Raw genomic sequence first — 24,326 nt, 5'->3', positions numbered from 1 at the left:
TTAGTAATTGGTGGTGATTACAGCTGGAGGTGTCCTGTGAACAGTTTTAGAGGCTTCTCTTTTACTATTGCGGTCTATGGGAAAAAAGCTTTCTGGGCCCCATGGGATTTTTTGTTGCAGTACCGCGGCTGGCCACTGGAAAAAATCGGCGTGCCTGCTGAGCGCGAGACTGGGGGCCTGACAAGAACGCATATTGAGAAACGGCCATTTACTGTTTACCTTTTGCCGGAGTGAGACGTGACGTAACAAGACCCCAACCTTCACATTAAAAGCTGGTGTTCCTTTCCATTAACTTAAGCGTCTTAAATTGGGTTGCAGCTTTTATTTACAGGTCGCTGTTCTTGTTTTTTCTTGAGGTCTGGTTTATTTGTCATCCAGATAATAAAAAGACGCGTAAAAAAACAAACTAAAACTAGTTGTACTTTTATTTTGAAAGCGCATCACCCGGAAACACTTACACGCTGCTCTGCCTGCACGGAGTGTTGTTGAACCAGAGAGCCTTAACTCATGACTACTGTCACTAAAATCATGTCCAGTAAGTTGTGACTTATTTGCTATACACAACGCTGCATGTCGAATTATTAAATCGTTTATTTTAGCCGTGGTTTAATGATAAGGACTTCAGTGTGGGTTTGCGGGACGGACGGTGACAGGTGTTGCGGTTTTTGCAGAGTTTCGTCTGGCGGTGGTCCAGATGCGAGTGGGGGCCGTGAAGGCGGACAACCTGAGCAGAGCCCGGCGGCTGGTGCAGGAGGCGGCGGGGCAGGGCAGCAAGGTGGTGCTGCTGCCGGTGAGGAGGAGGAGGTGGACCCTTTTCATATGTGTGATTTCATGAACGCAGCATGGTCATGTATTTGTTTGGTCTTTTATTCATTCATTGATTATTTAGTTAGAGAGGTAGGCAAGGCAAGTTTATTTGTATAGCACAATTCAACACAAGGTAATTCAAAGTGCTTTACATCGACATTAAAAGCGGCAAGACACAAAAATAACAAATAAAATTATGAGAAAAGAAGGTAAAATAATAAAAAGCACAAGTTGCTGAAAACTAAGGGCAGCAGAGTACAGCAGGTACATCTCATTCAAGGTTTTCAGAGAGTATTTAATTTAAGAGTATGCTTAAATACCAAATAAATGAAATAAAATGATAAGAAAGGAGGTATAATAATAAAAAGCACAAGTTGTTAAAAAGTAAGGGCAGTAGAGTACAGCAGGTAAGTATTTAATTTAGGAGTACGCTTGAGTAAACAGTAATGTTTTTAACCCTGATTTAAAGGATCTACAGTTGGAGCAGACCTCAGGTCTACAGGAAGTTTGTTCCACCGGTGAGGAGCAGAATAACTGAACTGCCTCACCTTGCTTGGTTCTGGTTCATGGGAACCAAAACAAACCAGATCCAGATGAACCTCAGGGGTCTGGGAGCTTCATAGCAACTAACAAATCAAGCAGGTATTTTGGTCCAAGACCATTCAGGTCTTTGTAGACCAGCAGTAAGATTTTAAACTCAATCCTTTGACTCACTGGAAGCCAGTGTATGGATTTTATGGTAGGGGAAGTCTGGTGATTGGTTACTGATGTGAAAGTTTAAGGGTGCTAGAATCTCTCATAAATTTAGCTTTTCTTAGTAAAAAAACATGCTGAAAACTCTGTCTCTGCACAATGATGTTTCAAGGATATTTCCATACACATTTCCAGTTGCAAAAGTAAAATGAGTAACTTTTGTGGACCTGCCACTGCAGATGTTATGACCTTTGTCGTCTGGAAAGTCAAAGTTTAACCAAATAAAAAAACAGTAGTCTAATCGGCGTTAAGGGATGTGCAAACATAGCTGTGGGAGAGTGTAACAATTGTATTTTTTTCAGGGGAGATGTGTCGCTGTCACCAGAGGCTGAATCTCAGCTGGTTTCTCCCCCTTTCACTAATGTAGGAATGCTTCAACTCTCCATATGGGACCGGGTTCTTCTCCACGTACTCCGAGAAGATTCCAGGAGAATCCTCTCAGGTGCTGTCGGAGGCAGCGAAGGAGAATGAGGTGTATCTGGTGGGAGGTACGGACGCATCTTTGACAACTTTGACATCTATACCACAGTCCATTCAGAGGATGGAAATTCATCTCATTAAATGTAGCTTATTATAAGTTTTATTATTCTCCCGTGTGGAAAACATTTGGCACAACGCTGTCATCACCACAACAGTTTCCCGCTCCATTCTTCCCTCACTTATGAAAAAGACCCCAAGATACTTAGACTTCTCCACTTGATGTACTGTAGCGCGTCACTCCAGACCCGGAGACGGGACTACACCCTTTTCAGGCTTAGAGCCATGCTCTCATATTTTGAGGCGCTGGTTCTCATCCCACCTGTGAACCGCTGCAGTGAGAGCTGATTACGTTGATGCTCGATGATGCAAGCAGCACCTCATCACCTACAAAAACCAGAGAGGTCATCCAGAAACCACCAAACCAGACCTCCTTCACCCTTCTACTGCACCTAGAAGTTCTGTCTCCAAGAGTTAAATCTTCAGTAGAGTCCAGTCTACATGTGCTCTCTGGATTGGAGAAGGACTTCAACCATGTCCCTAGGGGTATGGGGTTCTTGGTTTGTTGTTTCACGCCGCTCGGAACTTCATAAATTATGCAAGAGTTTGGTCCGCTTTGCCAGTAATAAGTCGGCTTCATGTCATTTGGGAGCGGGGCTTCGCCGGGACCAGGCAGAACACCTCACAATAGTTTAGGTTGACTGGCAAGAGGTCAGGAACTTGTTGGGCATGAAGAGCACCCTGGGAGAGAAGATGGGACGCAAAGATGTGGAGGAACTCATCATCATCTGCACATGTCAACAGGTAGTTTTTCAAATCTCGGATTGTGCGAAGCCCAAGCAGAGCAACACAGTTTCCATGGTAACAGTTGGCCTGCATATACAGGATACAAGAGGTGCATATTCAGCTTATCTTCCAAAACATGTCTTGACACTTCAGGGGATTGTGCTGCTATGTGGGATCAGTCCTCGCCTTTTATAGTGTTCATGGTGCTTGCAACATTTCTGACGGTTGATCTTATCACACTTGTGTTCTCCTCAACGTGCGGTTGAAGTAGCTTACTCAAAGACGGAAAACTTATCTCCTCTCTCTCAAGCAACAGTTCCGTCATTCACAAAGTTGTCCCACCAGTTTGAGGTCCAGTCAGGGTTTGTCTAAAACTGGAGACCAGTTCTGCTTTGGACAATGTTGCAGGGAGGTCTGCGGCAGTATCGTTGCCTCTGTTCTTCAATATAAACTTTTTTAGTTTGTGTTTGTTAAACCTGTGAACAAGCTTAGCGTTGGTACCTTCTTACAGACATCAGTTATCACCATTTCAATAAAGAGGACATTTGTGCATATGATACTGGTGATGGCAGCACATGATCTGACATGACATCCCAAGAATGGGATGACCTGTCCATAAAACAACACTGCAGCATTTGAAATATTTTATGAAAAATAAACAGAAATTGCATTCAAATTTGTGTTTGTCAAAATACCTTTTGACAAACGCATTTTCCTGTTTATTGACCAATAGTAAAGGAGCTGCACTAAGAATGACCGCCTCCTCATTTGCTAATGAGGCAGAAAATGCATGAGGTAAAGTCAAAAGAGGAGACGAGGGAATGTAAAAACAAGAATGCATGTACAAGGAAAAGAAAAAACCAAATCTATATATTTCTGCTTTTATTTTTAATGACGTCAGTTTTCGTCCTCCATAGAGGAAACCACCACTCAGTTAAAGATTGAGTGCCATACTTGTACATACTTGTTCGGCCCGGCTCCACTAGATCATGTTTTTAGTACTCACAAATTTGACCACACAGACACACCCTACGGCGTAGGTTTAACGCAGAACCATAATTCAGCCGGTTTAGTTTTCCCTTTCTACTGGATTAGAGCTGAAAGAAGTCAAGTGGATGTTTCCACCAGTTCTGACCCTTCAGCTCAATCAGTTCTGGTGCTACGAACAGAGATGAAGTGGGTGGAATATGAAATACAGAGGAATGCGGACACAAAACTGAAAATACTAAAGTCCGACTATCTTGATTTTTAAATCTGTGTCTTTATTGTTTTTTTTTCTTCGACAGGATCCATCCCTGAAGAGGACGGGGGGAAGTTGTACAACAGCTGTACAGTGTTTGGTCCTGATGGAAAGATGATTCTTAAACACAGGAAGGTGTGTGTCCCTTCCAGGTGTTAAGTGGACTTATTAAAGTCTCTAATGTGCCTAACCTCTCCATCTTTTCCTCCTCCAAGATTCACTTGTTCGACATTGACGTTCCAGGGAAAATCCGCTTCCAGGAGTCTGAAACGCTGAGCCCTGGAAACAGTTTTTCCGTGTTTGACACGCGTGAGTCACAGGTCGAGTCTTTGTTGTTTCCTGTCTTTGTGGGCGGGCGTGCACTTCAGTCTGACGTCTTTTCTGTGAATTCCTTCCTCAGCTTTCTGTAAAGTGGGCGTGGGGATCTGTTATGACATAAGGTTTGCAGAGCTGGCGCAGCTCTACAGCAGGAAAGGTGAGCAGCCGAACACGCGCAGTACACAGCATCAGTCATCCTGCTGCGGTGGACAGCTGATTGGTCTGTCCTTTTGTCCTCAGGCTGTCAGCTGCTGGTTTACCCCGGCGCCTTCAACATGACGACAGGCCCCGCCCACTGGGAGCTCCTCCAGAGGGGAAGGTGAGACTCAAAGTCGCTCACCTCCTGGGAACCTCCTAGATTTTAACGCAGACACACAATGAGTCAGAGAGACGCGTCACACATGGATCGGCTCATGTCGTTTGGGGGGACGAATGGTGGAAATTTAGCATCTGGCTACAACCATGCATATTTAGACATGTGTGCATTAATATGTACTGTCCCTGTTCAACAAATAAAGTCAAGTCAAGTTTGTGCGTGCTGTAAATCCCTGAAAAGACGACGCAGATAATTTCAAAATGACAACAAATTGAATCCAACAATTAAGTTGTCAGGCTAGATTTTTATTTCCAACAATTCCAGCTGAAAGTTTTCCAGACTGATCTTCACTGTTAAAAATGTCACGATTTGAAGTTTTTTGTTTCATACTTTGAGAGGGAAGGCAGGAGTTCCTCACCGACTGCATCTGCTAATGATTGTTCATCATGGCTATGTTTTTTCTTTCCAACCCAGATTTTTTCTGAAATATCTACGATGGGGCTGTCTGTTGTGTAATTAAACATCTGTTGTTGGTTTTTTTTCATCTGCAGGGCGCTTGATAACCAAGTGTATGTGGCCACAGCCTCGCCGGCCAGAGATGAGACTGCATCTTACGTGGCCTGGGGTCACAGCACCGTCGTAAACCCGTGGTAAGAAAAACCAGGCCTGAGGAGGACTGAAAAAGTAAAGAGCTTGTGACTTTGCAGCTGAAGGTCAAAGGGAACATCTTGTATTAATGAAACTTTTGATTTCAGAACTGTGAACATAAAAATAATCAAATGATAAGCTCAGTATTTGCATGTTTAACTTTCATCTATCTCAGAGCAGCTAAGTGTGTCTGTGTCTTGTTTGAATCTCATCTGCTGTGCTTCTCTGTAACGTTTTGGTCTGACAGTCTTGTCTATTCTTGATTATTTTATTTTTAACATCACACAGCAGTGTTTTTTTTTTCTTTTTTTTTGAAATTGCTCTTGGGTACCCAGAACCTTACCAGCTATTTTAAATGCATAACTGTTAGCAAACTATATGCTTTGGTTTCTAAACGGCTGCAAAGTCATTGACCTCTCCTGGTCGTGCAGGTAATTAAAAGATTGTGAAAATTACAAGTCTGAAGTTGGGTTTAATAGGATTTAAAAAGAAACCGTGTGTGTGTAAACTGCTATCACAAAGTGTATGCCGTTGTACTCGGCAATAGATGGTTTAACATTTGTAATTCTGGCGTCACGTACGAGTCGGTCTGCCGACGTCAAACATGGTGCAGCGACCGTGGAGACATCAGATGTTCAGGTGTGCTGATTTGTAATTTTAGTTTTTTTTTCAGGGGAGAAGTTATCTCCAAGGCTGGAGCAGAGGAAACCATCATCTACGCTGATATTGGTGAGTAACCTTGCAGACTATGTTGATCTGGAGGCTACACACGCAGACCAAAAACACACAACAATCTGGCCTGCATTAAATTACCACGTCCATGGCCGACTCAGGATACAGCATCCTAATATCCTGCACGATATTTATTACATATTTTATCATGGTATGAAAAATAACTGCATAAAAGAATCTCTGCTGTGGAAGGATTTTATTTTAAGATGAGACAGATTCATTTAAACTGCTGTTGTAACAGCTGGAAATGCTTAGGGCAGAACAAGAGCGTCTCTGAAGCAGTTATTAAGGCTTATCAAAGTGTATTTTAACGACATGGGAGATAAAAAAGAATGCTTGATGCAATACGGAGCAACGGCACAAACATTCCTCAGTCTGCATCAGTAGTTCATGCAGGTCACGTGCTGTGCTGCAGCGTCCTTCACTGAGACAATGTTCTGTGTCTTCTGGCTCTGCACTGAGTCTGTTCTTGTGTCACCTGTCCAGACCTGCAGTACCTGGCCGACATCCGGCAGCAGATCCCGATCACGTCTCAGCGCCGGGAGGACCTCTACACGGTGGCATCCGTGCAGAAAGCATCGTCCTGAACCCTGAAAATTGGGTCCTGCTCTTTATTGATGTACTTGTGTTAATTCTTATCTGATTCTCAGGTAACTTGGAATGATTTGACATCTTAGATAAAGTTATTATACACTTCATTAAGCTGACGGGCTTGATGCTGATCTAGTTTGCGCCTGTAGGCATCGGCCAAAGAGAAGCAGTAGGAGGGTGGTTAGAGGAGGCTGGTTCGATCGGTCGATCCAATTTAGTACCAGCCATCAAATGAAGTAGGTGCGTCAGCCTCCATGAACCGGGTCAGTCAGTTCATGGACTCGAGTCTAAGTACTCTTTTTCACTGCTGTGCAGTCTGACGCTGTTTTCTGCCAAGTGTGTCCTGCAGCTTAATATTTGATTAATCTGTGTGCCTGAAATATATGAGATATTTGAATGATAAATGAAGTACCATGTACTCTGGTCAGAATCAAGGAGGCTTTGTTGACTGTTAATGCGGCTGCAGAACTGGACTTCAGCACTAATCCAGGTTTCTTTTAAACTAAAGCATAACATCCAGTCTTGTCGAAAATGAATTCATCAACTACATTGATCTCCACAAACAGAAAGTGGGACCGTGCAAAGATGAGGTGCGGAGGTACCAGTTCTGCAGCACATCATCTCCTCCCTGTGAAGCACATGACGCTAAATAACCGAGAGAAGACGTGTTAGAATATTCACAGTCAAATAACGCTGATTTGAGTGCAGTAAAACAGCTCACTTACAGAAGCTGTCTTCTTTGTGTGTTAAGTGGAAGAATGATGACAGATTCATGAATTTATCATCTTTGGTCACGTTTTAATGTGAAATAAATAAATAAACCTTTATGAAGCACCTTCCAGTTGTTTATTTTTGGACTATGTGCTCCAGAAGGAAGACTGAGTAAATTAAAATCATTGCTGTGCAGCTGAAACTGGAACTATTTAGCTCTGATAAAACTTACAAAAACGTATTTTATAGTATTTAAAGTCAAAGAGCATTAACATTTGTACTTTTATGTTTTGTCATTGATCCAAACAGATCTGTGAGATCAAAAAGAGGCATATCTGGGTTTTTCAATCTTTTTATTAAATTTTGAAATAAATCTAACCCTCTCTGTGAGGAAACAGTTATTGCTCAATGAAACAATTGTATCTCTCCACATTACCTATATTTCCATGGTTTGAACAAGTGTATCTTTACATATCAGTCCATGATTTGTTCATGCAAAAAGCCAGTAACAGTTTATTGGGGTTTATTACACATCAGTTTCTTTTGGCTCCAGCTTCGTGGCCTCAGCGTCGTCCCTGTACGGACGTCGTCTTCTGTATCCTGATGATGAAAAATATTCATTAACAACAGTTGCAGCACTGCAGATGAAGACTTTTTTTTGCACTTCTAAGTGCCTGGTTTGAGTACATGTCCAGTCTGTATAAATTAGATTTGATCATCCTGAATAATAATAATAGCTTTTATGAGCCGCTGCCATCTTTGGCTGCACTTTGCAAACATCTTTAACCAGACTATATCATACGTGATTTGTATTGGTATTGTGATCATATGTATTCTGGATATCATGTTTTTGCTGATACCAAACAAATCATGTTTATCCCTTCAAGTTTACTGGATTTAAACAAAAAACACATACCAGACCAGCTCCCTTTAAAAAAGAAAAAAAGTTACTATTTCATTTTTCCTGACAGGAAGCCACTCTTAATGGATCACTAATTATGATCTACTTTCACTTTAGAAACAGAATATATTAGGCTTGGGTTACAATTGTGCAAGTGTCCTGTTCTTTGTATAAAAATGAGTGCAGTGGTTCTTTGTAGTAGCAGGGTTTCCGCGGGGTTTTAAGTATTAAAAAGTGATCAATGAAAATTGCCAAATTTAAGGCCATTAAAAGTGTTAAATTCACTGTCAGAGGTATTTTTTTTTTTTAATTGGTATTATTTTTTACCTTTTAAGCAGTCTATTTTATTGTCATTCACAAAGTGAAATAAATGTGAAACATCTGGTCAACATCATTGAGTCTATAAATCTGTTCTGTATAGTGTTCTATAGTTCAAAATCTGTATTAATGTTAAAAGGTCCGTGATTAACACTTAATGTTGTGACAGTTTTAAAAAAAAATCTGAAGGTAGTGAAAAAGGTATTAAATTGGTATTAAATTTAACATAAGGATTGCTGTATAAACCCTGAGTAGACAAATATAGTCACACATGAAGAATTACATTGCTACTATTCATTTAACAACAATGAAGCCAAAAAGAAAAAAATAGTGTGGGGAAATACTAAGTACCCCCTTACTGGTTCCACATGCTGCTGTATGATTTAAGTGGGGAAGTTTCAGTCAGATACTGCTGATCACCAGCTTTTGGTTGACTGATCTTTAGTTGATGACGTGCACATCTCTATAAAAGCAAACGCTTGGGCAGGGTGTTGTTGTGGAGCATTCAGGTGTGTGTAAACACAATGCCAACAAGGTTAGAGACATTCTTAGATAAGCCTTTGTTGCTTAAGGTTAATTTATAGATGGTTATGAAACAATTTGGAGTCTAATGTTTTGCAGAAGAAAAAAAAAACATTCACAAGTGGATAGTAATCAAGACAGTTGCCATTCATTTCAGGACATGACATCCCAGCAAATTTATCTCAAAGGTTGGACCATGCAAACAGCACAATTTGAAGATGATGTGTTTGGATAAAACAAGATACAGTATTTTAGCAGAAATGATTCTCCATCAGTGTGGAGGAAGGAGGATTTGAGGTTGTTTTTCAGAAATGGCCTTGTTGAAGTGTGGATGTCAGCCTGACTGAAATGCTTGGGTTGGACTTGAAGACAGCCGTGTATAAGTGAATGACCAACAGCCTCAATTAACTGAAGCAACACAATGTGAGAGACTGATAAAGTCACACCAGGAACATCTACTTCAAGCTGAAGGTGGGTGTGCATGTTTTTGAATCATTGTGGTACTTAATAATGCCCAATCATTTATTATTTTGTAACTTTATTTTTTTTAATTGTCTGATGAAAAAAGGTGTTTGTCACTTTTCATCTGAAATTTGCCAAATACACAAACTATTAACAAATGGCATTGCACACTACAATCTTGGCTTTTAAGATACATTTTAGACAAACAATATCATAGGGTCAAAAGAGAGTGTACCCTGGTTTCCATGACTGGATAACAAAGCTTTTTGAATAAAATTAAATAAGATAGCTGTAATTTGATCGGAACACATGGGATCTGCCTACCTCTCTGTTGTTCTTGGTATTTGTGCTTCCTCTGTTTACTTATCTTGTCCAGGTGGATCTGATATGCGATCCCTGCCGCCACCAAGATCCCAACCACCACACAGAGAGCCGTACTGAAGATCCACATGGCCTCTGCCGCTCGATTCACCGCCGTGCTTTCACTCCTAGCATCTGTGCACCACCAAGAACCAAAAATAAGTGAAGCACCGATGCATTAGAGGTCTGGCTGAGAGCGGATGATTGACTCACAGCTTGTGGATGTCAGGTTTTCATTGGTGGAGGGGTTTTCTATGATACAAGACACGCTGGAGTCGTTGGAAACGTTCACTGTCAGGTGGCTTGTGATGTTGTAGAGATGTGAGTTGGGGAGCGATGCTGCCAGGGTCCTGACTGAGCCCTCGGGAGGGTTCTCTGTGTTGTTGATGAGCCAGTACACTGCAGGTTGAGGGTAACCACCACTCGAATGACACAGGAAGGTCATCTCAGTTCCCTCTGCTGCCATATCCTTCACCAACAGGGGGGCGCTGAACTTGGCTGTAGGGAACCAGCAAAGACACAGCATGTCTGTCAAACCATAAAAATAATCTGACAGTAGCGTGTCTTAGTATTTAATGCAATTTTTGTTTAACCAAAATTAGGCTGAAATAAATAAATAAAAACAAATCCTAGGTAATACTAAGTACCACTTTAAATAGGATCTAAGATTGTTAGTTGCTGTTAATAATCAACCCTTGTCGAACTGATCAGCAGGAATGCAAACATCTATGAAAGCGAACACCTTGGTATTTAGCTGTCTGACGCATTCAGGTGTGTGTGTTAACAACAATGCCAAGAGCGGAAGACAAAAGTAGCAGTCTTAATAAAGCAAATGTTGCTGTACATCAATCTGGAAAAGGTTATGATATAATTTTGAGTTGAATATTGAAGATTATTATCAGGTGGAACACAATCAAGACAGTGTCTAATCCTCAGAGGAGCGGACGTCCCAACGAAGGTTTTCCCAGATCAGACTGTAGTAATCAGAGAAATACCGTTTCATTGGAGGGGATGGCAAGACAGATCCTTTTCTGTCTAAAAACAACAGTGGAAACACAACTGAGGCTCAGAAAACAGCCTCTGAATAAACAGCAAGTCTTCTGGAGGAAGGTCATATGGACTGGACTAAGATGGAGTTGTTTGACTTTAATATCTTGTGTCATATTAAAGTGAGAACCAAATGCAACTTTTCAGCAGAAACACATCCCACTGTCAAGCACGGCAGTGGCGGTATAATGATTTAGGGGTTGTTTCGCAACAACTGGGGGTTTTATTTGCTCAATACTCTTATTTTAACTATTGTTTTGTGAAATGATTAATAGAGGTGATTACAAATTTTAGGAGTGACTATCCTGAGGATAGACTGATTTTCTGGTAAAATCTGGTGAACTAACCTGCTATCTGGAGGCACACAGTACAGAGGATAGCACTTGTATTCTCCCCTGAAATAAAAGATAGGCTGTATTGCATCCTGTCTTCTTTGGGGTGAACTGCTGGCAGCGTGAGAGAGAAGTCTCCGGTCCGAGCAGCGTCGGAGGAGATGCTGGCGTGGTTCACGCTGCATGTCTCCACGTTTCCATCCTCTCCCCACGCTGCTCTGAGCACCACTTTCTCATCTCTCCTCCACTCAATGGAAACATTCTCGAATGCAGACAACTGGACCGTGTGAAAGCAGGGCAGAGACAGAGGCTGCCCCACGATGCCAAGAATGCAGTCTTGTTCTGCGCAGAGAGAAGGAGAAACATGAGTCATTAAGCCTGATTTATGGCCTGCGTTAAATCGACGCACAACCTACGGCGTAGGGTACGCGGCGACGCGCACCGTACGGCATGCGTAGGCTCTGCGTCGATTTAACGCACAACCATAAATCAGCCTTTACAAAGTTTTGTACTTGTGCCGCGTTCCATTTGTCCTCGGAAGTGGGGATTTCCCAGTTCCCATTTGGAATTTTCAACTGGAACGCCCATCGAAGTGGGATTTCCCACTGGGAAAGTGGGAGAGTCTTCACCACCCCCGAGTTCACATTCCGAGATGGGTGCCCCGGTTGTAAACAGTAGAAGAGAGCTCTGTAAAAATTCGTAGCACTTCATTCTAGTTTTGGTCACATTAAATCAGTCGTATACAAGTATTGTTCAGCATATATATGCTGCTATAGTGTACTTCACATTTTTCATGTGGTATATGAGAACTACAAACTTGTTTTCCGACTTTGTAACTGGAACGCTGATAACTCGGCTGTGACGTCATTCCCAGTTCCGAGTTCCGACTTCCGAGGTAAATGGAACGCAGCATTGGTCCCTGTGATGAGCGTGACCAGACTTGCCGGCTCACCCAGACTGGCGCACAAGCGGAGCAGGAGCAGCAGCCACGGAGCCGCCCGCATCGCAACTTCCTCGGGACACAAAACAGCCCGAAACCCCTCAGTAATCCACTTTTGATTCACCGTCCAAACACTCGTCCGTCATAGTCCCATGCCGCTCATATATTTGAATGATCTCGGTTTAAACTTCACTTCCTTGTCCTGCCAAGCCATGCGCAAACATATCCTCACTCTGGGAGTTTGTCCGTCACGATGCCAGGTCCTTGTACCATACCTGTTCTCTTACTTAGATCCTTCTGACTTGAATGAACAAAAAAAATAAATTAATTAATAAAAAAAAAACCACACCATGGATGGGCGTTAAGGTGAACACACCACAATAAACCCGAGACTTGTCAGCGTCTATCGCGAACATCCGGAGGAGTCATTATGAAGAGGTTGGTCCAACCTGCTTGACTTCTTCCTATGTTTCACACACACACACACACACACACACACACACACACACACACACACACACACACACAAACACACACACACACACACACACACACACACACACACACACACACACACACACACACACAAACGCTGTTATAAAGGAAGCATAATAAAATCATAGTGCTACTGAAATATTTAAGAGAATAAAACCAATCTGTTTGATTTAATCATTAATAATGTTCTATTTCAAAAGCTTTAAAATATAATTTGTATAAAATATTTATCTTCAAATGAACTTTCATTTGTCATAATCGTGTGGACTAATAGTTCCATCTGAAATAGAAGTACAAACCTGTTCTCAATGTAATTGTTAGATATAAAGTATGTATGATCATAGTGATGTTATTTTTGTTGAACCACAGCGGTGGGACTGAAATGTGACGAGGATGCTGACGTGCATAAAGTGGATTCAGGCTGCAAAAAGAAAAACGTCTGAGTGCTGAATTGATTTAAGAGGATGTTTGAAGAGGCAGGCGTCAGTCCTGCGCAGCCCACGTCTCCTGCTCAAGTGCAGCTGCTGCTGCTGCCACAGGGCTCCCAGCTCCCAGCCTGGAAGATCCCTGGGGGCTGCAACCTCCAACATCTCCTGGGGGGCTGCAACCTCCAGCAGCTCCTGCTGGGGGCTGCAACCTCCAGCATCTCCTGGGGGGCTGCAACCTCCAGCATCTCCTGGGGGGCTGCAACCTCCAGCATCTCCTGCTGGGGGCTGCAACCTCCAGAGCTGCTGGGGGCTGCAACCTCCAGAGCTGCTGGGGGCTGCAACCTCCAGCATCTCCTGCTGGGGGCTGCAGCCTCCAGCATCTCCTGCTGGGGGCTGCAACCTCCAGAGCTGCTGGGGGCTGCAACCTCCAGAGCTGCTGGGGGCTGCAACCTCCAGCATCTCCTGCTGGGGGCTGCAGCCTCCAGCATCTCCTGCTGGGGGCTGCAGCCTCCAGCATCTCCTGCTGGGGGCTGCAGTCTCCAGCAGCTCCTGCTGGGGGCTGCAGCCTCCAGCATCTCCTGCTGGGGGCTGCAGTCTCCAGCAGCTCCTGCTGCACCCACACTGAAAAAGATAAATCTAAGCGCATGTAAATATAACATATTTAAATCTGTGATATTAACAATTAAAAATGAAGTTTGTTGCTTTACATGAATACATCTAGTTTTGAACTTAATATGCATTTGTTCAAAAAACAAGACATTGTGCATTTTTTCCTTAACAAGCAGTACTTATGTAATCGCAGGCAATTTTTTCATTTACACACAAAAAACAAGCAATGATCTTGTTGTATTTACTTTTCCTTTAACAATTTTAATCTATTGGGCAGATTGACCAAACTTTTAGATGAAACATGCTTTATTTGTTTAAGTAGAACACCACAGTAAAAAATATCTTGCTTGATCTACTTTAAAAAAATTAAGGCAACTTTTTGGCATGAGATTTTTATAGATCAAGAAAGACTAGTCTTTGTATAAACTACTTAATTTTTAGTATGTACAAAGTTAATTTGGAAGTAAAGTCAACTTAATTTTGGCAATTAAAGTCAACTTAATTTTGGTAAATAAAGTAAACTTAACACAATTAAGTTGACATAGTGCATAGTTGCATAGTGGAGTTTGGAGTGTGACTGTTTGAGGTTGTGGACAGGTGTCTTTTATACTGATAACCAGTTAAAACAGGTGCCATTAATACAGGTAACGAGTGGAGGACAGAGGAGCCTCTTAAAGAAGAAGTTACAGGTCTGTGAAAGCCAGAAATCTTGCATGTTTGTAGGTGACCAAATACTTATTTTACCAAGGAATTTACCAATTAATTCAGTAAAAATCCTACAATGTGATTTCCTGGATTCTTTCCCTCCATTCTGTCTCTCATAGTTGAAGTGAACCTATGATGAAATTACAGTGGCTGACTAAATACTTTTTTGCCCCATTATTTATTTCATGAGTCCTGTTGTACTGCCTTCTTTATACATTCAACCACACATTCACTAGTGCTCTGTCTCACCTCTAAACCTACAGCATACTAATAAACCTATCTAGAACAGCTATTCTGTAGTGTGGATGCAATGTAAGTGTACATTTTATGATTTGAGTCAACATTCGGGTGTGTCAAACATTGCATTCTGTGTTTACTTAGTTTTTGTTAAGGAATTTTCACCTAACCACCGATAAAGGTTGAGTTCAGAGTTGAACTGAAACAAGTTTATTCATATGCACAGAACAAGGAACATGTCAACTAAAAATTGTGCACAAATACAATAGGCAACAGACACTGTAGTGTGCCTCTCTGTTTCACAGTGTTCTGGTGGGCCATCCTGCCTGCCTCTGTTTGAAAATAATTCATGAGGTGGTTCTGCACTTTACAACCCAGTTTTGTGGCCCGCTCAGCGCAGTAAAGAGCCACAAGTTTGAACATGTGCCACCTGCACGAGGGCAATAGCTTCGTATATGTTGTGCCTGCTCAATCAACTGAGCTATCTGGGGTCCCCAAACGTCCTGCAGGGGCTGCAGGTGCCTCTTGAGCTGGTCTCCCTGCCATGGTGTGGGGCCCGTGTAGGTAACAGATGTGCTCGGGTAGCCAGATGTGCTCATAGTCGGGACCCCACACCTGCTGAAGACGTCACATTACAGCAACGCCACTCGTACAACCTACATTGCAGCCAATTTCATAAGAATCAGATGTGCTCGGTGTCTCTATTTATCAATGCATATTTTAACCTTATTTCACATTTCCTTAGGAAACTTAGGAGATATGTCAATTTTATTTATTTATTGTGTTTACAGTGTGCTTTTGGCCCTATTCTTTGTTTGTTTAACCAATTAAAGCTTATACTTCAAAATGTCAAAAAGCATCTTATTGGTAACAATAGCAGAAAACACATTAATTAGAGTATAAATTTATGATGTGCAGTCTGGGATTATTTATTGGACCAAATATCAGCTCCTATATTTATATTTAATAATGCATCTTCCTATTGGTACAAATATTAATCGAAGGCAGTGGCCTCCCACCCTTAAGTCCACACATTTAACATCAAACCCCACACTATATGGTTAAGTAACCTGTTTACTATATAAGTTAACTATACCAGCTATGAAACATATGAGACTTGCCTGAGGAGTTTATTTTCATACAATGTTTCCACTTCACTTCACCATTAGGGGTCTGTACATTTTATTATGAAAAATTTAAAAGGATAGTGCAAGATAATTTATCACTCTGCATGTGATTAGTCTTTTCTTTAGCTTGTTGATGAAAATAAACCATTATGTCACTTTATTAATATAATGGGTCACCAAGAACAAAATAAAAAAATATATCCCTGCCTCGAAACTGTTATCCCACCAGAAAAATGGTGATGTACCAAAGTCAGATTTATAATGACAGCCTAAAACCTGATTATAAAATCATCACCACCTGGATGTCAACAGTAAATGACTAAAAAGGAATATTATTTAGATACCTGGTAAAAATATTGTTAATAACGGGTAAAAAGGCTATTGCAAGGAAATGGGGTGAAGTGGAGTCACCGAATCTGGAACAGTGGATGGAGATAATAGAGGAAATCTATATTATGGAAAAATTGACACATCGTCTAAGACTGCAAGAAACGCAGCTGGAGGACAAATGGCTGAAATGGACATTTTTCAAGACCTGGAACAACGACAAAGACTGTTGAAGGAGTATTAAATACAGAGGACGAAACAGAGAGCTAACAAATGACCAAGAAGGAATGCAACTCCCAACAGGACTTTAATTTGTTTGTGTTTTGTTTTTTTTGTTTTTTTTTCCCAGTGTGGGTGGTGTTTGGTTTTTGTATTGTGAAGTGATGTTTGCAAAATGTGAAAAATCAATAAAAACAAAGTAAAAAAAAAAGGATTCAAACCAGCATGGTAAACAAGATCCTATATTTGAAAATAATCATGGATTTAGTTGAATTGTTTTCTTTTAGAATGTATGGGGGATAGAAAGAATTTAAACAGAACTACAACAATATAACTTGAGTGGGAAAATTCTAGAACATTTGTAGTGTCATGTGAGTTCATGTCCTGTTCTTGTGACATCATGCGTTACCTTGGCGACGTGACATCATATGTGACATCACACAAGATCAAAGGACTGTTGCAATATAAATAGAGAGACATTTGAATCTGAACACATTCTGTGCTTACACAGGGCAAAGATACACTGGAAAAAAACGACTGCAAATCACAAGCCAATGAACCGCCTGAATCAAGAAATGGAAATCTTGAGAAATACGTTGAAGAAAAAGAACATGTTGCTCACTCAAGAAAAAAATAACAGAATTTCAGCAGAGGAATGCTGTGAACGGCATTGTAAAATGCTCCAAGAAGCAGAATTGAGTTTGGAGGACATACAACAGCGCACACGAGACTATGAAAACAAGATCAGTCAATGCAAAGACACTATCGAGAACTTGTGTCAGTCCTCTGAAGAGGCTCAAGCAAAAAAACGAACTGAGTCCAAATTTTCAGAGACCCACATGTTGGCCCTCAATGAGCTTGAAACTTTGAGAAAGAAACTCCAAGAAAAGATCAGCTCTAATTCTGAACTGGCCTCTAAACTGAGAGCAAAGGAAGAGGCAACAGAAAGTCTTGAGTGGAAGGTGGCAGAGTTGAGCCTTCAACTGAAATCTACCTCTATAGCTATCACCCACGTGCCTCAGGTGAATAAAGCTGCAGCCGAGTCCTCTGCAACAGAAAAAGTCCAAGAAAAGATAACTGTTTCAAAAACAACAGTCTCCACACAAACTGAAATTTGCACTTTTGAGAAGGTCTCTGAACAAACAGAAGATTCGTACCTTCAACCTGATGATGTTCATGTGTCTGAACCAAAAGATGTCTCTGAACCTAGCGAGACCAATAAAACAGAATTGGTCTCTAAACTAAAAGAAGTGTCCAAGAAAGTGGAGATCAAGGAAACAGAATTGGTCTACCAACAACATGAGGTCTCTGAACAAAAACCACAAGATTGCATATCCATGAATATGTTGGAAATCAATGAAAATGAAAACCGTTATGAGGATGGTGAGGAAATCCGTCAGCAACAGGAAGTTATTGCCAAAGAGGATTTGGTTAATTCAGATGAGTTGGCTGTGCAGACGGATGTCCCACAGCTGGAAGAAGTGTTTGCTTCAGTTGGGAACTCTGAAAAGGTCACAGAACCAAAAGACGACTTAGACGTCCAACTTGATGATTCCACTGAATTCCTTGAACTGAAAGAGTATCTTAGAACCCATCGCTTTATGTCCAACCGTAGAAAGATTTCATATCAAAGGAAACGCAGACAATGGAAGAAAAAGTTACAACCAACTCTGGAGGTAATTCCAGAAGGTGCTGAAATAATTCTCCCAGTGAAGACGAAAAAATCTTTGTGGAGCAGATTCAAGACATGCCTAAAGGTGGATTCACACTGAAAGCATCAAAAACAGCACTCATCAAAATCATAGACCGGCTGACGTCACAGCAGTGTCCGTGCATTGTACGGATGTATTATATTAATATATATTATGTAATTATATTATATTAATACATTAATAATATATGTAATACTATACATGTAATAATATACATTAATTTATATATTATATTAATACATATTATATCAATATTCGCGTCATTGCCCCGGGGCATGATGGGAGGCCCCAGAGCATCATGGGAGGTGACTCAACTGTGCATGCTCTATGGGCCCCTTAACGCGGAAGTAAACCCGGAAGTCAGAATTTTTTTCGGCGTATGCGCCAGCCCCCCAATCTCGCATTCAGAAGGCACGCCGATTTTTCCCAGTGGCCAGCCGCGGTACTGCAACAAAAAATCCCATGGGGCCCAGAAAGCTTTTTTCCCATAGACCGCAATAGTAAAAGAGAAGCCTCTAAAACTGTTCACAGGACACCTCCAGCTGTAATCACCGGCAATTACTAATCTTTGTATTCTATATTTTTAAGTCATGGACTTTATATCCGTCAAAAATGTTTTATAACGGCCAGAAAAGTCAAAGAAAAGTCTCTTTCTGGGCGTGACGTCACGGCTGTGTCGCGGCCATTGATGTTGCCCCGGGGCATGATGGGAGGCCCCAGAGCATCATGGGAGGTGACTCAACTGCGCATGCTCTATGGGCCCCTTAACGCGGAAGTAAACCCGGAAGTCAGGAACGGATGTTCCATCCAGTTAATATTATAGATCCATGTTACAGTGTGTATAGGCTACAGTTCCCCCTCGTGCTTTCAAGTGCCTTGCCAAACTCGCACGGCAGAGTGCAAGGACCTTGTGCTGCGCAAATTCAGCACCTCGAGCCGCAGACTGCAGCTTTTCTAAGCGCACTTTCTTCAGTGCGACTCAAAATGTAAATATAAATCAATGCATAGTTGTTCTTGTTCTTGATATATGCTATATTGAAAACATGTATGTGACCTTGTTGTGTGTTACGAGTAAAACGTTTTCAGTCAAAGATAAATGTGCGCTTCCTTGCATTATTTACACCTAAGTGATTTGATTTCTCCACATGTTTTAGACCAGCCTTTATCAAAAACGCGGCACCCTGGGGTGTCGTCTGACTGCTTCAGGGGTGTCGTAAAAAAATTACCTATTCTGACATCTCATATATAAATACCGTATTTTCGCGACCATACGGGCGCCGTGTGGAAAGGCGCACCCTCAGTTTTGTGTCATTTCTGTATTTAAAACAAACACACGGCGCACTGACCGAAAACACACACACGCGCGCGCCGCAGAACACACACACAAGCACACAAGTGTGCCTATTTAAAAAGAGAGCGGGAGTAAAACTTTGTTGATTGTACTTTATTTCAGTTTTTACATTAATCAAACCCATCGAAGTCTTCATCCTCTGTTTCTGCATTAAAGAGCTCCGCTAAATCAGCTGTGCCAGTCCGAAATTCCTCGCTGTCAGAGTCACTTTCTGTGCCATGCGGCGCCTCGGAAATGCACGCTTTTGCAAAAGCTCGCAAAATAATCCCAGCAGACACGTTAGCCCACGGATCAACAATCCATCTGCAAACTGTGGCATAACTTTCCCGGCGCTGCCTTCCACTCTTGGTGAAACTGTTCCCCCTCAGTCATCCATCGCTCCCACGCCGCTCGCAGCCTTAAGGCTGATTTATGGTCGTGCGTTATACCAACGCAGAGCCTACGCCGGAGGTTACGCGGCGACGCGCGCCTACCGTGCGCTTTGCCGCGTACCTTACGGCGTAGGCTCTGCATCGTTTTAACGCGGAACCATAAATCAGGCTTCACTTTGAACTGCCGGTTCACACCGGCCATTGAAAACATGTATGTGACCTTGTTGTGTGTTACGAGTAAAACGTTTTCAGTCAAAGATAAATGTGCGCTTCCTTGCATTATTTACACCTAAGTGATTTGATTTCTCCACATGTTTTAGACCAGCCTTTATCAAAAACGCGGCACCCTGGGGTGTCGTCTGACTGCTTCAGGGGTGTCGTAAAAAAATTACCTATTCTGACATTTCATATATAAATACCGTATTTTCGCGACCATACGGGCGCCGTGTGGAAAGGCGCACCCTCAGTTTTGTGTCATTTCTGTATTTAAAACACACACACGGCGCACCGACCGAAAACACACACACGCGCGCGCCGCAGAACACACACACAAGCACACAAGTGTGCCTATTTAAAAAGAGAGCGGGAGTAAAACTTTGTTGATTGTACTTTATTTCAGTTTTTACATTAATCAAACCCATCGAAGTCTTCATCCTCTGTTTCTGCATTAAAGAGCTCTGCTAAATCAGCTGTGCCAGTCCGAAATTCCTCGCTGTCAGAGTCACTTTCTGTGCCATGCGGCGCCTCGGAAATGCACGCTTTTTAACTCTGGTGCAGTTATCGTGTTCAAGTTATTGATACAAAATAAATGGGACTTATGCATTTACAATCAGAGCGATGCAGTGCGGTATTTAATGATATTTTTACTCTGGGGTGTCGTGAGATTTTATTCACTTTTGAAAGGTGTCATGACTGAAAAAAGGTTGAGAAAGGCTGTTTTAGACAGATTATTAATAGGAAAGCAGTGAGAATGCACTTTTTTCCTTAAAATGCTGTCCTACATGCCTGATTTGGTGCCCGCCCTAATAAGCCTCGTGCCCCCTCGGAATATTTGCTCTGGCGCCGACCCTGGGAATAAAACCCTCTGACAACCACTGTTAAAACTCAAGGACTCTAATTTCATCTTTATTTAAAGTTTGTTATTTTAACAATAAATTCTAAGCATCAGGAAATCACAACGGTCTTTGGATTTATTTAAAGGACAGCTGGGAGTCTGACACACTGCTTAAGCCTTTCCATGTGGCAAGTAAAGAAACAAGGAAAACTTATCATTAGATTTTTGCCACTACAATTCGTCAATGACGAGCTGTGACTCTTAACTGGAGGATTTTGAGGATTAAAGGAAACAGACAACTGAGTGAAATATTGCTATTTGCTTTATCTAGGTTCAGGCCTCTAGAGCAACAGACAGGTGTTCTTCTGAAAAAAAAATCTATTTGTTAAATCTCTGCTCAGGCCTCTGAAGTTACAGACAGGTGCTCTGTTTTCTAATGTGTTTCCATGTTCTGGAATGTACTTGAAACAGTTGAAAGTATTTTGTTATATTTAAGTGTTTACAGAAGGTCCTTGACTATAGGCTACCTCTCTCATTCAATGTGCATACTGCATATATTTAATTTACTGCACTTTATAGCAAATTGCACTGATTTGTTCTTGGTGAAGCACCACCTTGACAAAAATAAACTGTTTCATAAATTGAACATATGTTTTCACTAGTCAATCATTCACTCGTATACAAAAATCCATTTGAAACAAACAAAAAAAGGAAATCTCATTGTTCTCAAGTCTAAAATTGATATGCGATCAAATTGCGATTAATTACAAAGCCTGTAATTAATTCGATACATTTTTTTAATCGAGTCCCAGCCCTAATATAAATCAGATTTTCACATTTCAGCTTGAGCTAAAAAAAAAAGTCAAGCCTATAATGATCCACCAGAGCAAATATAAACCACTATTAACTTTACTGAACCATTTAAATGTTGTTGATTATGAAGAAGGGAACTGTGTTAAAGCTAACATAATTCTATAACATAAACTAATATATGATACAATAACTGCTTCTATTAAATTAAGTATAACTGCAATGCTGTTGACATTTCAGGATGGAAACACCTTCCTCTATCGTTCTATGGAGTCTGTTTTTTTGTTTCTTTGTTACGGATTTTAAAACATTCCCATTTCTAAATTCAGAATAGTTCCTCCATCTGTTGTGTTTGTGTCAAGGTTTATTCCAGTGATGCAGGAAGAATCGTTGGCCCTCTGATGCAGTGTTGCTTAACCCTGGTCCCCTAGGGTCGGTGTCCTGGAGGTTTGAGATGTGCAGGATCGTGGTGGGCCCCAGGACCGTGGTGGGCCCCAGGATCTGTGTTGGGAACCTCTGTTTTAATGCACAGTCCCACATGCCAACACATGCTCACAGTTTCACTGCTCTATTTAATGTGGAGGATCTTGGCAGTTGTTCCACTAGAGCGTGAAAGCCAAAGTCCAGCGTAGAGCAGGTCAGTGAAGGTGGTCTGGACTGTGTGGAGGAGGGTCATGGTCTCAGAGACGCTGTAGAAGGACAGAATACCAGCTCTGTGGTCAAGGTAAACTCCTATTCTGGAGGAAGGAGGACCTAGGACAGGAGTTTCAATACCATCGTGACAGAATGTATAACTGGTTGCATTACAGATTAAAGTCCAAGACATGTCATTTAATCCAAACACGCAGTCATCTGAGTTTCCTGCTCTGCTGATGTCGTCATATGCAACTGCTACTTCAATTCCTCCTCCTCCTCCTCCACTCCACTCCACCTCCCAGTAACAACGGGCATTAAGTCTCTGTCTACTCAGGACCTGCCACCGTCTAGTGAATCTGTCTTGGTGAATGGGATAATATTCCTTCTCTCTCATCATCGTTGCTCTCGTGTTCCCCTCTGATAATTGCAGGTATGGGTTTGCTGTGTTTGGATCCAGATTGATTTTGCGAGAATATTTTAAAAATCCAGCTCTAGCGTCTGGCTCTCCTGATGACACTGAAACATCTACTTCAGCCACTGACAGTGGGGTTGTTGTCACTTTCGCTCCTAGAAGGTCCTGCAGTTTATCTCTGGTCTTTGGTTTTGGTTCCGACAGTAAAACATCTACTTCAGCCACTGACAGTGAGATGTTTGTCCACGTCTCTCTCAGAAGGTCCTGTAGTTTATCTCTGGTCTCTGACACAGCTGCTGTCACATCCTCAAAGTATCTCAGAGGACGAATCTGGATGCTGGATGAGTGTGTGGAGCCACTGAGGGGTGACGGTGAGGGGTAGTTGTGGAGGAACTGGTTGTGGTCTTCTGTGTGTGAGAGCTTCTCCAGCTCAGCTTCTCTCCTCTTCAGGTCAGTGATCTCCTGCTGCAGTTTCTCCTGAAGATCTTTGACTCGACTCACTTCATGTTCCTGCTGGGACCTGACCTGCTGCTTCACATCAGAGTTTCTTTTCTGGAGGAGACGTTTAACCTCGTCGAAGGTCTTCTCACTGTCCTCCACTGCTTTATCAGCAGAGACATTGATGTCCTCCACCTCCTGCTGAAGCATCTCTATGTCTTTCTCTCGGTCCTGGATTCTCTGCTGGATTTGTTGTCGACTCACCTCCAGCTCCTTCTGCTTCTCACATCTTTCTGCTGCAGCTGCAACTGTTTCATGACCTTTATGTTCATCCATTGTACACAGATAACAGATACTCTGCTGATCAGTACGACAGAAGATCTTCATCACCTCATCGTGACGAGAGCAGATGTTCTCCTGGAGCTTGTTGGAGGGGTCCACCAGCTTGTGTTTCTTCAGCTGCGCTACATCATAGTGAGGTTGGAGATGTTTCTCACAATAAGAAACTAAACAGACCAGACAGGACTGGACAGCTTTCACCTTCCTCCCAGTGCAGAGATCACAGGTCACATCTTCAGGTCCAGCATAGCAGTAATCAACTGGAGCAGCTTGGAGTCCAGTCTTCTTCAGATCCTCCACTAACTCTGCTAACATGCTGTTTCTCACCAGGACGGGTCTCAATGTGAAGGTCTCTCTGCACAGAGGACAGCTGTGGACTCCTCTGTGATCCTCCTCATCCCAGCATGTTTTAATACAGTCCATGCAGTAGTTGTGTCCACAGGGAATCGTCACCGGATCCTTCAGTAGATCCAGACAGATCGAACAAGAGAACTTGACAGAGTCCAGCTGGTTTCCTTGCTGCGCCATTTCACCTCTTGATAATGGCCTTGAGTTTCGTTTCCTGAAAAGCAAATACAAACGTCACAGAACAAACCAAACCCACATTTCTGTTCCCTCCTCGACACGCTGATCTTTAGTTCAGCCTTTGCAGCTCTCTGTTGCTTCAGCACTGTGATCTCAGCAACCCCTAAACTGTCAGATCTGTGAAAGAGGAGGAACCAGGAAATAAACAGTCAGTGCTGAACTCTGCTGGGGAGAAGGGAGGAGTCATGAGTGGTTGTTTTTCCCAGGCAA

The 24,326-nt window shown here is 42.1% G+C and overlaps 3 protein-coding genes across 3 annotated transcripts; 1 reads left to right on the top strand and 2 right to left on the bottom strand.

Moving 5' to 3' along the window:
* Positions 1-461: 461 nt before the first annotated feature.
* On the top strand, positions 462-8,482 carry nit2 (nitrilase family, member 2). The gene is made up of 10 exons (XM_061737886.1): positions 462-535; positions 672-790; positions 1,928-2,048; positions 4,110-4,198; positions 4,279-4,372; positions 4,464-4,538; positions 4,622-4,700; positions 5,249-5,347; positions 6,019-6,074; positions 6,564-8,482. The coding sequence occupies exons 1-10, from the start codon at positions 508-510 to the stop codon at positions 6,662-6,664; spliced, it is 861 nt and encodes a 286-aa protein (XP_061593870.1). The 5' UTR covers positions 462-507; the 3' UTR covers positions 6,665-8,482.
* On the bottom strand, positions 7,558-12,702 carry LOC133458222 (ICOS ligand-like). The gene is made up of 5 exons (XM_061737885.1): positions 12,274-12,702; positions 11,337-11,663; positions 10,156-10,440; positions 9,907-10,077; positions 7,558-7,979 (listed from the first exon to the last, which is right to left on the bottom strand). Exons 1-5 carry the CDS (start codon positions 12,323-12,325, stop codon positions 7,906-7,908), a joined length of 909 nt encoding a protein of 302 aa, XP_061593869.1. The 5' UTR covers positions 12,326-12,702; the 3' UTR covers positions 7,558-7,905.
* Positions 12,703-20,316: 7,614 nt separating this feature from the next.
* Positions 20,317-24,082, bottom strand: LOC133458221 (tripartite motif-containing protein 16-like). The gene has a single exon (XM_061737884.1). The coding sequence runs from the start codon at positions 24,057-24,059 to the stop codon at positions 22,275-22,277; it is 1,785 nt and encodes a 594-aa protein (XP_061593868.1). The 5' UTR covers positions 24,060-24,082; the 3' UTR covers positions 20,317-22,274.
* Between the last annotated feature and the right edge of the window lie 244 nt (positions 24,083-24,326).

This window comes from Cololabis saira, chromosome 13 (assembly GCF_033807715.1).
Source record: "Cololabis saira isolate AMF1-May2022 chromosome 13, fColSai1.1, whole genome shotgun sequence".
Lineage (NCBI taxonomy): Eukaryota > Metazoa > Chordata > Actinopteri > Beloniformes > Belonidae > Cololabis > Cololabis saira.
This window is presented reverse-complemented; position numbering and strand designations above follow the sequence as displayed.

What these genes read in the sequence shown, in the direction of transcription:
- nit2 (XM_061737886.1), top strand. Translation starts at nt 508, where the DNA reads ATGACTACTGTCACTAAAATCATGTCCA. An exon ending in TGATTCTTAAACACAGGAAG is followed by an intron (nt 4,199 to 4,278) that starts GTGTGTGTCCCT and finishes TCCTCCTCCAAG; the next exon opens with ATTCACTTGTTCGACATTGA. An exon ending in TTTTTCCGTGTTTGACACGC is followed by an intron (nt 4,373 to 4,463) that starts GTGAGTCACAGG and finishes TTCCTTCCTCAG; the next exon opens with CTTTCTGTAAAGTGGGCGTG.
- LOC133458222 (XM_061737885.1), bottom strand. Translation starts at nt 12,325, where the DNA reads ATGCGGGCGGCTCCGTGGCTGCTGCTCCTGCTCCGCTTGTGCGCCAGT. An exon ending in AAACCTGACATCCACAAGCT is followed by an intron (nt 10,078 to 10,155) that starts GTGAGTCAATCA and finishes GGTGGTGCACAG; the next exon opens with ATGCTAGGAGTGAAAGCACG. An exon ending in ATACCAAGAACAACAGAGAG is followed by an intron (nt 7,980 to 9,906) that starts GTAGGCAGATCC and finishes TTTCATCATCAG; the next exon opens with GATACAGAAGACGACGTCCG.
- LOC133458221 (XM_061737884.1), bottom strand. Translation starts at nt 24,059, where the DNA reads ATGGCGCAGCAAGGAAACCAGCTGGACTCTGTCAAGTTCTCTTGTTCG.